Raw genomic sequence first — 13,594 nt, forward strand, 5'->3', positions numbered from 1 at the left:
ATTTTGAAATTTACTTGGCTAACGGGATTTTTCACAAGGATGACCCAAGAGGTTCAATCAGTCATATTTTGGTGCTTCTTTCCAGATTTAAAAGATTTTGTTGCTTATCTGCTGTACTACATGGCATGTTTATCCATTTACTAATCATGTTACACTGGGCGCTGGAGGTGTGACAGTCTCAGCATGGATGTGCTGCATGCTACTGATCTGTGAAGACAAAAAACCCATGCACAAAGTCACGCCCTTGGTATATACCAAGATTCAAAGGGTCAAATCACAAGACGCAATTGTGACAGTTGACCACCAGATGTCACTCCAACTTTACCTTTGCTGAGGATCAGGCCTAGACTAAATATTTTCATTTTTATGTCAGTGTGATGTTTTTTTTTTTTTTTTTTTTGATAAGCTCACTGTTGGAGATAATCTGTTCCAGAACCAGGTGACTTCCTGCCTGAGGTTCTTTCTGAGTACTGTGCAGTTATTATATTGTCGATTATATATATTGACATAAAATGAAATAAAATTATAAAATCAAATTTGTGCTTTTAAGAGGATGAAGCATAATCCCTGATTAAGAGTCATGGGTAATGACTATGGGTATAAGAATAAACAGATCAAATCTGATGATTTAAAGCTGACAACCTCATGGTAGTAATCCTACGGGAGTAGAGTAGTCTCATTCCTGTGCTATTTCAAATGTTGTTACTGTGCAAATATGCTAATGAAATAATGTTTCATTTCGCCGGGAATGTTGGGACCCAGAAGCTCTTCATGTATGCAGTATTCTACAGTCGAAACTTAACTTAAGGAAAATAATAGAAGCAAAATGTGCTCATAAATGGAAGGTAAAAGTACTCTGGCCAAGGTGAAACAAAATGTATCCTTTTTACCTACTTGTAGTTCATCTCTAACAATGTGTCATATTTTATTAGCTGATCACATGCTTTGTATGTAAAATTGATCTGTGAGATGTCTGAGAGACAACAGCCACCCCAGCCACAGTCTGTTGACCCTGCTGCCATCTGACAAAAGATACAGAAGTATCCACTGCCATAGCATCAGCTTCTTCCCTCTCATACTCATCCTCAACACTCCACCATGAAAAATATGTCTTTCTTTCTTGTGTAGTTTAAGGAGACTACAGCTTACATTCTGTTGAACAACCCTGTGTTGTAAAGTGACATGCAAGTGAACCTAAAATCCTTGAATTATTATTTATGATATCAGCCATCAAGTGTTTGCCTCACTGTAGTTTGCTTGCCATAACTACTATGCATAATTCTGTTAGCTTAATTATGAGGTCCGATATCACTTAAAAGTGAGGCAATCTATCAAGATAAGGGTCTAAAAATTCTTGTCCCTCAATTGAGCCGGCTGTGTGTTAATAAGCACCGGGTCATGATTATAAATATCTGCGTGTGACACCTCTGCTGGCAAGTGACACACAAGTTGTTTACAAACATGCTTTTATGAGGGAGACGTCAGGAGAGTGTAACTTCAGCCGGGAGACTTTTATTGGTCACTGCACACACATACACACACACACACACACACACACACTCCCCTCCCCTCTGTGCCTCGGTCACCGCCCCCACTGAGCAGGCCTCATTAAAGCGCGGCAGTGCTCGGGCTGGAGGAGACCTTCGGGGGTGTCGCAACAGAGGGAAGCAGTCGGACTTAACACTGAGGGACATCAGTATACCTATACATTACACACACGTTTCAATATACTGGATAATCTCAAACCCTATTACTGGAATAATGAAGTCACCAAAGTTGACAACTCAGGGTAAATATGAATTTGTTTTGTTCCTCAACCTGCATGAATTAACAATAATGAAACAGCAATACGGCTCTTCATGTTCAAACTCCAGTCACGTTCTTATAGGGAGTACTTAAGTCATAAATACGATGTGTTTTATTAGCCTATAACCCTGCATTTTATGTGTTTCATATTGGAATACTTTTAGATTCTCGTGCATTTTACTGCCGTAATATAACGTGCTATTAACACAGCAGAGATATTTGCTGATGTGTTTTTTCTGTCCATATCTGATTCAATTCAAACCTTAGCTGGTCAAAAAATGTTGCTCATAGTGTAAAGACAGTTGTTTTCATGTTATTCCTTTTTCGTGGCATTTTCTTTACAGCGAAGTTCGTCAACGAGGAGGATCTGAGCGACGTGCTGTGTGAGTTCGACGCGGTGATCGAAGACTTCACGTCGCCGGTGGAGAAGCGACACTTCAGGTACGACGAACACCTGAAGACCGTGAAGAGGAGGAGCAGCGCCAGCGTCAGCGACAGCGGCATCAGCGACTCCGAGAGTGAGTTGAATTAGCAGCCGTATATTCATCAGATTTAGGCTCCAGGTTATGACACGTATCTTATTACTTTGCACCATGGAACTATGAAAGACTGCAATTTGGGTCATATGGATACATTTCTGTGGAGTAACACAACGAAGGTTCCAGATAGCAACTTAAAATTGTGCAGTAAAAATGTTCCCTATGAGTGCTTCCGTGACACCGAGACTCCAGAATGGAGATCAGGTAATGTAGAAAAGATAAGGTCATGAGATCCTCTCTGTCTGAAGGATCAGGAAGTTAATAGTCTTTAGGTTAGAACTTTGCCTCATTAATGTTGTGCAGTACGTTAGCATGTTATATCAAGATGACAGCAGGCAAACTGTAGCACATACATGTTTTCTCCCACACATATGAATACACAAAGAAAGTGTCAGAGAGTAGTCCTTGCTGTCATAGTCCAGAGATTCTGGCATCAGATTACTGTCAGATACTGTTGCATATTTAGCGCATCTGCCCCCATATTGTGACTGCTTGTCTAAACTTTTACTGTCACATGTTACAGCCTCTAATCCACATGGGATATAGTCTCATTTACTAATATACAGAGAAAAATATGCTCCAGGTCCCCATGACAAAGATAGTTTCCCAAACAGGTTTGGGACTTTATAGCCTTCAGTCTGGGAGAAAGCTGTCTGTGGAACCATTTAGCAACGAAGAGAGACTGCCCAGTTCACTGCACACTTGATCACCTTGCATTCAAAAATAAGAATATAATATATATAATATATAAAATATAATTTGATTCCGGGTTGTTTTTTTTCCTTTGGGACAGCAATATGGCAACTGCATGATGGCTGGGATACCAGTGGTTTATGAAGTATCATCAATGCCCTTAATGTCTACTAATCCAGCTAGAATTTATGTGTAATTACCACATAACCACGGATCTTGCAGTAAGCAACATCAGTGATAAAGGCAGCGGGAAGGTGTTCAGACCTGTGTCTGTGGCGCTAATGAGGTTGTTGATTTGCTCAAGGGATCAGATTCCTACTTGACTTCTGTCCTCTCCATAGCAGTCTAATGAGGAGTGACCTGACCCACGCATGGACGGCCTATTGTGTTGTGGCCTGATGGATGGATGGACTGTTCGACGTGCAGATGAATGGCACAAACTGTGCAGGGTCTCAGTATGTTGGAGTGAGGGGCAGGGATTAAAAGGAGGTGGAGGAGGGAGAGCTGGAGCAACACAAGTGAATATAAGAGCAGGAATGAAAACAGAAATGAGAGGGTTAGTCGTCCAAGTCAAATGTCGATCTTAGCGCCACGACTCTGTGTGTGTATTGGCGCCTGGGTGCTCCCTGTTATGTGTGGTGTCCCTTCTCTCACGCTGTGTGTTCAGTGTTGAGTAGTGGGGGTGCTGCAGGTCGGAGAGGGGGGAGTAAGTAAGCGGTCATCTGAGACCCTGTTAGGGTTTGTTAGAGTTCAGCACAGAGGTGGGAGACAGACAGGACTGTTTTAAATTCTGCCTAATCTTGTTCTTTTCCCACACACACACTTCATACTCACATAGACAGCATGATCAGGAGGACCGACCATGATTTTATACTTCAACTGCCAGATTTTGATGACATAAAAGTTGCTTCTGTCCTGGGATCAAGCTTCTTTCTCTCTTCCTCTTATAAAGACAGACACACAATGATAATGTGATGTGTTATGTGGTGGCTTGAAATATGATCTGGCAGAATCAAAGTGGCCATTATATCATTTATGTAACCCATTTGTTTTTAGTTTGGGTGGTACAGGAGAGACAGAGACAGCAGCAAGAGCAAGAATGTGCTCTCTCATGTCAGAATCTAAACATATCAGAGATTTAAATAAACTGGACAACCTGTTTTATTGCTGTCACCAACAGCCACAATGGCGATTTAGTCACAGAGGTAGTTGTAAATGGTGTTTGTTCAGTGTTGTCCAGTGTAGCAGAAGATGTCGTTACAGCGATAATCTTTTTGCAGTACAATTTTTACACCAGAGGCTTGTTCTCTTTTATTTTGTCAAAGTGTTTGTGTGTATACAAGCACGTGCGTGTGTGTGACAGGCCATGGAGGAAGGCTGTCATTAGAAGAGAGTGCACTGATTACACCCTGAAGATGATTGACTGACACAGATCAGATTTGAGTGTGTTGTGTGGAATACAGTACACAGAGAAGTGAACACTCCTCTAATCTAATCTGTATGCATTTTGTCTTCTCTCTCTTTTTCTAACAGGTGCAGAGTCCCTCAACAGAAACAGCTTCAGCTTAAGTGATGAGAGGCTCAACTCCCCCACAGTGCTGACACCTACCACCAACTCACCTCCTCTAATGTCACCAAAACGTGAGTTACAGTCCTCAGGCTTAAAGGAGAAATTTGTAAAGTGTGGTCAGAATATTTTTGGCAAACATTGTCTCCATCTGCGTAAATTCCATGCAGTTGTTGGTTACTCTGGTGATATGCTGGCCCATATAGATTTGGGACTACCTTCTAATTCTGGCCATATTTTACAAATTAAAGTTTTAAACACTCATGACTATGCACACTTATTAAAAACTTACTTACTCTGGTAAAGACATACGCTACAGACAGAATTAAATCACTGAAATGAGACCTAGGTCAATGTGATATATCAATATGAAGTATAAATCATATAATTGAAGACATTATAAGACATCAGATCGATTAAGGTTGAATGTTTCTACATACCATGAACCTCAGTCTTGTTTGTCGTCTATAATGTGTGATTGAAGATGTTTATAATAACTAGACTGAAATCTGAATCCCTCCTTTCCCTTGCAGCCAAACTGGGCGACACCAAAGAACTGGAGGACTTCATCGCCGACCTTGACAAGACATTAGAGAGTAAGTGCTAAGGCAACCTAGCTGTCAGAACCACTGATGAATTAGCCTGTGTGCTGGCGCAAGCCCGCTGCTCAGGATTAACAGGAGCGTTTGTTCCCTATGTCAGCTATGCTAACGACCACTCACAGCAGTCACTCCCCTTAGGTTTCTAAGAAACAATCATGTGTCAGGTATATGAAGGAGTTGATGCTGGAGCATGTTATGTGGATCGGGAGGCATCTGGGGTTACACTGGAAAGAAAGGCAGGGTATCTCTTTTCACCTGTCACTCAGGTTTGAGGATTTGAGTGTTGCTGCAAACACAATGCAGTATATACACACCACATAGTGCTGAGGACTCTGGGTTTTCTATTTTGTCCCATCCTTTTCTGCCCTTATCCCTGTTTCCTTTATTGCACAACAAAGACATAGAGCTCTGCGTATGTACGTGAATGAAACTGTAACCTTACAAAGCATCATGGGTAATAGACATACATGTCTAATTTGTGTTGGACTTCATCTTTACTACGGGGCTTGTAAGTGTTGGAACCTGCATCAGAGTAAGAGTGGAAGGAATGTGTGCTGGTGCAAACCTGGGCTGAAATTCCAACTGTAAATGTTAGGAATGGAATGAGACAGGAGTGGGAGTTGAAACGCTGCCCTTATTTCCATATTTTTTTCCTTCTACTTCACTCCTCTGTTCTGTGTTTCAGCCACTGAATGTCCGTCTTTCACATCTCGGAGGCGTCCAGTCTTTGTGTAAATCTGGACATTCAGTCAGCCAGTTGGGCAGTCAGCCAGCCCCATGTTAGCTTTGGAGAATGGCGTTTATTAGCGCCACCAGTGTTTACGATGCCCAGCCTGAAAAACTGAAACGTTTGCCACTCTGAGAATAGAACTAGCAACCCAGGAGCCAGGGAATCCTGTTCTAATGAGATCTCTCTGTCTCTGTCTGTTGTAAGGCATGTGATGAGGAGGCTCAAAGTCATCCTGGAGTGAAGCCATGAGGGAGGAAGGATGTCTGGACCCCCCTTGTGTCGGCATGTGCCTGGCCCCCACACCACAAAAACACACAATATGATACAGCTTGATAGCACAGCAACTTCTAAGTGGCTCCACCACGACATCACGTCTAGCCAGCACTCATCTACAATTAACCCATCAGTGCTCTACTAACTCCAGGCCACCTGGCTACTGGGCTGTGAGGACTGCAAGGAGGGTAAAAATAAGCCTTGTAGGGAACCCCAGGAAAAGAATATTTGAGCAGCCATGAGGTAATGGACTCCATGAAAAGTTGTAAGGAGTGAAGAGAAGCTGCAAAGAGTCACTGGAACATTTATTGACAGAATAATAAATCACCCCAACACACAGACCAGGTTACACTCCCTAATCCAAAACTTGAGCTGGAAGAGTATTTAAGAATAGCTTTTTATAATAGAAATATATTTGTAATTTTATAGAGCTCCTTATTGTCTTTTTTGTGAATATATATTTTTGTATCTTCTGTAAATAATAATTGTTCCAAATGGTATTTTCCTTGTTATTAACAGAACATTCAGATTAAGTTTTGATTCTTGTTGACTGGAATAAAGTTGGTTACATGCTTAAATGTGAATTGAAAACTTAATCCACCCTGAAAAAACTGGAAAGCAATATGTGTATTTAATAATGCCAATGTCTGCCAGAGTTAATATTAAAGGAATAAATATTTTTCTTTTACTAACATATGCTTCCTTTCTTTATTTTGGACTTGCAGGGTTCCTGTCAGACTGTGTCAGTAAGGTATTCCAATGTGCAGTACTGTTCAGCTTCATATACCCTGTAGTTATTTTGTATTATCTCTCTCTAGCCATTAAAGCCTGCACACATTCTGCCATTCACAGTAAAGGAAAACATCTGAAATTTAAAAGAATCCTCAATTCACATTGCATTTCGATCTTTTTTATTCAGAAACTCCTCATATCTATACAAAAATCAAACCACATAGAAGGTATCCATGTCCCCTAGAGGCCATGGATCTAACCCTAATTCAGTAGGTGTAGAGCTGCTGACTGGCTCAATTGGAGTGGTAACACAGTTGGTCTTTTTGAATGACAGCTGGTTCCTCTCCACTTCTGCACTTTGTAACCCAACAATGCTACCACCCTGGTCTGTCCTTCTCCCTGTCTCTCTGTGTGGTTCAATGAGCTGCAGGGCCTCCTCTGAAGTTTTAGCTTCCTCTCCAGGACCAAGGCTGACATAGTGCTGATGGCACAGGCAGCCAAACCCAATAAGTTCCTCATTTATTTTCTAGGCACAATATATTTATTTCCTGGAATGTGGATGTTGTTATGTACTCTAGCTCACCAAAGAGATCCACCAAAATAGACTGCATGTAGTACAGTCTGAAGAGGTTGGACCTTCACTTCCTCTCAAGATCGTAAACTCAAACATGTAACAACCCACTGATACTGAAATAGATATTACATGTCTCTTACGTCTGTGCTCATTAATCAATCACTCAACAAAGCAGGGCCTTATGTAACTAATGTAGCAACAGGGTCTATTTCCAGAGATGGAGGGAGATGGGGTGTGTGACCCCTTCCTGGCCCAGCAGCAGGTGTGGCTGAAGTAATCAAATGTCAGAGGCACCCCTCTGTCTGCTGACCACTAGAGGTCAAAGGTCACTGACTACAGGCAGATACATATCCATATTGGTACTATCATACCAGTGCAGAACAGGCAGTGCAGCAAGTGAAAAAAGATGATGGACCATGATCAAATAACTTCTATCCTCTTTCATGTACTTGAATATTCCAACAATTTAGTATTAGGGCTTCATAAAGTTTGGGTACTTGTCAGAGAGAAAAAATAATCAAAATCTGTGCAAAAGAGATAAAGATATCCTGATTGTGTCTACACTGTAAGAAATGTTGGGCTGTTTTAACTAAAAAATGTGTGTTCAACTGTTAAATCAACATTTAAGTTGACTGAACTTGAGAAATTCCTTAAGTTGAATCAACATCCCACTGGCAAATACCACAAATAAATTTGATTTCCTTTTAGCATTTTCTCAGTTTGAAGTGTTACGTCTTCATTTCACAATAGTAAAGCTGCAGCCGTTCCTTTTGAAGCAACTTTGTTCCAGCATTGGTACAAAGACAATATTTTAAACTGCTACCTGTGATTTAACTAATGCGGAAATGCACCAGGAGGTAAAGACTGAATTTGGTGCTAACCTTTGTGATGGTGAACATTTTGAAATTGTGACAACAAGCAACCCTGGCTTATCTTAAAATGTATGAAAGACACAGTTAGTTTCCATCAGATATGTTTTCTTAAAAAACTATGAAAAGCAATGCATGCTAGGAAGTCAATAGTGCCAACTCACAACAAAAGTTATCTCATGACAGAGACCCAACATCCCCTCATGAGCAAGCACTTGGCAACAGTGGTGAGAAAAAAACTGCCTTTTATCCGGCGAGTGGCACAGTTAGTTGAGTCTGCTGATATATCATGTTTCTTTGTGAACTCTAAAAACTTGTACAAAATTTAAATGGAATCAACTCATATTTTCTAAATGTTTAATTAACGTAATGTAGAAGTTTTAATTATTTCACTTGAATTAAACTTAAAATGTCATTTTTCAATCCACTTCAACTTCAAGTTCTTCTAACTTGACTTGAAATGATGCATGAATATCCTGTAAAGTTTAGAGTTCATACCCAGTAAAGGCAGTCTTTCAAACACTATGGCAAGTTTTCTGCCATGAATCCTAGTCTCCAAGTTGAGACAACTCTGCTTACATCACTATGACATCATGAGGATTATTTTTCAGACTCCAGAAAGCTCCTGTATGAGCCACAAGACATTGCACAACAGTTTTGAGAGGCTTTGTGGTATTTCACAGTAAACTGATTTTCATATGTGAAATCAGTGAAGAGTTGTGTTAAACTCTGTCAATATGTAATGTGGCTCTGTACCTACCTATATGTAAAGGAAGAAATTCTGCCCCTGCTTTCCTTCAGTCTGTGACTGATTGCATCTGAAGTGATTTGTGCTGCAGCCTTTGATATAGTTTCCTATGAAGTCTCATGTTTTGAAGTGCTCAAATGATACCTCAGTCCACAAACTGCGAGTCCCTTACAGCTGTGCATGGCTGCTGTTCACAGTCTGTGGATCCAGCCAGCCTTCTATCAGTGCATACCAGACTGTGCTAATCTGATGGCAGGAAGCTGGCATGGAGACACTAGTCTTGTTGATGTTTCTTCAGTACAGTTGGCAGAGGGAAGCTGTGGGCACTATTCCACTGTCCACCTATCTGCGCTCTTCTGCTCCATGGGTATGGTGTTTGGTGGGTTACGACTGGACTGCTGGCACGGACCTGAGAAACAGCGTTGACACAACACATGATCCCCTGAGGGCATAGGGTGAGTTGCCCTTTCTTCTGAAACAACCGTGCCACTTGGCAGAGGCGGGCATCTATTTGGCAGCATGGGTCAGTCCCTTACCAGTGGACAGCCTGTATACATGCAGGGTTGAAAGTGTGGGAATTTAGGAGACACAGGCAAGAGATCGGAGTGGAGTGGGATGGGTGGAGGATTAAGAGAACACAGTAAGGAGCCATTACAGATTACAAACCAAGATGAATGAAGGAATGGGTGGATAGATGGAGAAATGGACCGAGAAAGACAAACATACTAAATCCTACAACCATGGTTCAGTCTTTACATCAGGATGGATTCCAATGGGAGGCCCCTCAAGACTGCTGAAGTGGCCATTCTATGAATAGGCTGGGCAGAGACACACAGATGTGTGTCCACATCACAAAAAGATGTACATAAATACACCAAGCCAAATATCAGGTTCAGCTTTCCACAGGGTCCTCCATCATTGGTGTCCAGATGTCCCTACGAGCAGCGCAAAGACAGGAGAACATTTATATGTTTGCATGGAGTCATGTTGGTCCCTTCAAATGTCTGCATCTGATAATACTATTGTGTTAAATATATATTTACTATATTATGTGTGTGCATACATGTATTGTCTATTGAGGTGTACAGAGAGGTTTGTATGAATGCATTTGTGTATGAGCATGTCTGGGCCTGTTCACAATGTTTATATATGTGTGTGTGTGTGTGTGTGTGTGTGTGTTGCTTTACAGAAGGGATGTTGCAGCTTCCTCTTGTGTTCATGTATCTTTCCTTTAGGTTTTGTGATTTCCTCCCACAGTCACAAGACAGTAAAGTCAAGTCTTAGCGGGTGTTATCTGCACCGACTGTGGCTTTGTCAGTGCTGAGAAGTGGTTAAAATCACACCAGGCTTCAAATAGTTAGATGTTAGATGCAGGGAAATCAGGAAATTTGTCAAATACTTAATGTTTTGGGATATTGGAATTGGAATATTGGAAATGAGAGATGGTCTGAGGACACTATCTCAAATAAACTGGATACAGTTCTTGTGTTTATATGCTAAGTATGTTTGAAATGTCTATCACATGCATAGACAGAAATACTGTCAACGCAAATCTTTCACTACTATGACAGATGAGTCAAGAAAGAAAGAAATTAGGATTGATAGGGAGGTTTGGCTGTCCTGGGGATAATTATTGTCTTTCCTTGAACTCATGCAGTCATCTAAATTGCTCTCTCATTATGATTTTCATTCATTCGTCTACGTCAGGTTGACTTAATCTCTGCCCTGACTGACAATTCATGCCAGTTCTCGTCATAAAAACAGTGTAAAAACAACAGGATGGAGGATGAAGTATAGATGGTTAATGCTTGTTAAAGATAATGAAGACACTTTCCTGTGTCCATGTTGATATCACACAACTTCTGACTCATTTCTGAGCATGATGAAATTTAGCCTCACATCCAACTTGTGAATTAGGTCCCCCTGGTCTATGCAGGCAGATGCTTTACACACACACACACATACCCACACATACACTGAACAATGTGTGGGTGTGTTGGAGCTGACAGAGCAGTGGATTTACTGCTGTGGTCTTCCATGCAGCTGAATAGGGAGCTCAATAGCAGGTGCTAGATAGTTAGACTCACTTCATGAACACATGGATTGTGACTTTGTGGCTTGTTTGGTAACTAAGAAACAATGCTGAATGTGTAAACTGAAAAACATTATTCAAAACTGGACAAAACACACAGTAACACAGACTGTTATGACAACGGAATTATGTCTGACTGTTATGTAATAGCCTTAATCATTCTGTGGTATAAATCTGTGTCACTTCTCTATCCCACATGAGGCATTAGAAGAGTTTGAGAGGCACTGGCATAGCCAATTTGAGAAAGCAGGGGAGTTGAATCAAAGTGAGACTTTGCATATATCATGTTTGAGGGGGCAGGCGTATATATTTTGGAAGCAAAAGGAAGCACTGACTACGTATTCTTGAAGGGATGAGGGAGTACCACTTGCAGCAGCAATACGCCAAAACAGTAAAATTAAAGGAATTCAAACCAACAGCTCTAAACACAAAATTAGCCTATATGCTGATGATTTATTATGATACTTACAAACCCCACCCACTTCACTCAAAGAAACCTTCAATATCATCGACAGTTTCTCAAAAGTCTCTCACTACACAGTTAACTGGAACAAATCAACTGTACTACCGCTATCTAGAGACAGTGGAGACTCTGCAGCACAGGACCCTTCCCTCCCCCTCAACACAGGTGATGTCAAATACTTAGGTACCATAATTTTCACCAAATATCACAATGATTACAAAAGATGGAACAAACTCACACTCACACTCATAGGCCGAATTGCAGCGGTTAAAATTAAAACCCTCCTACAGATCAATTACCTATTCTCTATGGTACCAGCCACCCCGACAGACAAGTGGTTCAAAAAACTAGACTCTCTCACCACTCACTTTTACTGGAAAGATAAAAAAAACACAAATATTACTCTTAACACTTCAAAAGAGGAAACATCTAGGTGGACTTGAAGCACCAAATGTTATGCACTATTTTCTGGTTAATCAATTACAATACTTATATAAATGGACTCAACAACAGATACATACTGACCCATGGCTTGACTTAGAGAGGAAACTATGTGCCCCAATTTCAATTGCAGACCTCCCCTTCCTACCACAGTCAATCTGAAAAAATTGATTTTTTTATCATAACATCAAATGATCCACAACTCTGACAGCCTGGTGGAAAGCCAACAAAATCACCAAAGCAACCCCAGCACCATGTAGGCTCACCCCCATCTGGCACAATCCTGATTTCCGACTGCACAATGCACCTATTCACTTCCCCAAATGACAGCAAAGGGGCATCATCCACCATCATCATGTCTTCGAAAACCACAAATTTATGCCATTTACCTCAATTATCCAGAAATTCAGGATCGGGAGAGACCAATTTCTTCATTACCAACAGCTGAAATCTTTATTTAAATCTAAAACGAAATTAACTAACAACACTTTACAACTTCCTAAAACCAGTGAACAGCTATTGGACATTGCTAACAACCCTAAAAAACTTATATCAAAGCTTTACAGAGTAATCTCTTCATCTAACCCCACAATAACACTCCCAAAAGCCAGATGGGAATGTGATCTGGCATTATCTCCAGACCCGGACTTCTGGAGACAAATCTGCAGAAACTTATTTTTTATGACCACCAAGACCAATTTACAACTCATACAATACAAAACCATTCACAGAACTCATATCACTGTTTATAGTGGGACTAACTGACACAGATACTTGCTCTCAATGCACTTTGGGGAGTACTGACACCTATTTTCATGCAACCTGGCTCTGCCAACCTGTTCATTCTCTCTGGACCACAGTAACTGAGACACTATCCACAGTCCTGGACTGCAGAGTCCCACTGTCTTCCGCACTCTGCCTTTTAAGAGACACTTCAGATACTCCCTTTGCCCCAAAACACACAATTCCAGTCCTTGTCTCTCTAGCTATCGCTATGAAAATAGTCTTTAAAAATTGGAAATCTAGAACATCTTGCCATTTCTTCCATTGGACCAACCTAATCTCCATCCATCCATCCATTGTCAACCGCTTATCCAGAATCGGGTCGCGGGGGCAGCAGCTTCAGTAGTGAGTCCCAGACATCCCTTTCCCCGGCCACACTGGCTAACTCTGACTGGGGAATCCCCAGGCGCTCCCAGGCCAGAGAAGAGATATAATCCCTCCACCTGGTCCTGGGTCTACCCCTAGGTCTCCTCCCAGTTGGACGTGCCAGGAACACCTCCCTAGGAAGCTGCCTGGTGGCATCCTCATCAGATGCCCGAACCACCTCAACTGGCTCCTTTCCACGCAGAGGAGCAGCGGCTCTACTCCGAGTCCCTCCCGGATGGCTGAGCTTCTTACCCTATCTCTAAGGGAGACCCCAGCCTATGCTTGAATAAAGATAAAGTTGTCTTCTGAAGGGGGG

At 41.5% G+C, this 13,594-nt stretch overlaps 1 protein-coding gene across 1 annotated transcript; it reads left to right on the forward strand.

Moving 5' to 3' along the window:
• The first annotated feature begins 1,589 nt into the window (after nt 1–1,589).
• rgcc (regulator of cell cycle) lies at nt 1,590–6,902 on the forward strand. The gene is made up of 5 exons (XM_030428823.1): nt 1,590–1,789; nt 2,151–2,324; nt 4,572–4,679; nt 5,139–5,201; nt 6,142–6,902. The coding sequence occupies exons 1-5, from the start codon at nt 1,762–1,764 to the stop codon at nt 6,147–6,149; spliced, it is 381 nt and encodes a 126-aa protein (XP_030284683.1). The 5' UTR covers nt 1,590–1,761; the 3' UTR covers nt 6,150–6,902.
• Nucleotides 6,903–13,594: the final 6,692 nt, after the last annotated feature.

The sequence above is a fragment of the Sparus aurata genome, chromosome 9, assembly GCF_900880675.1.
Source record: "Sparus aurata chromosome 9, fSpaAur1.1, whole genome shotgun sequence".
Lineage (NCBI taxonomy): Eukaryota > Metazoa > Chordata > Actinopteri > Spariformes > Sparidae > Sparus > Sparus aurata.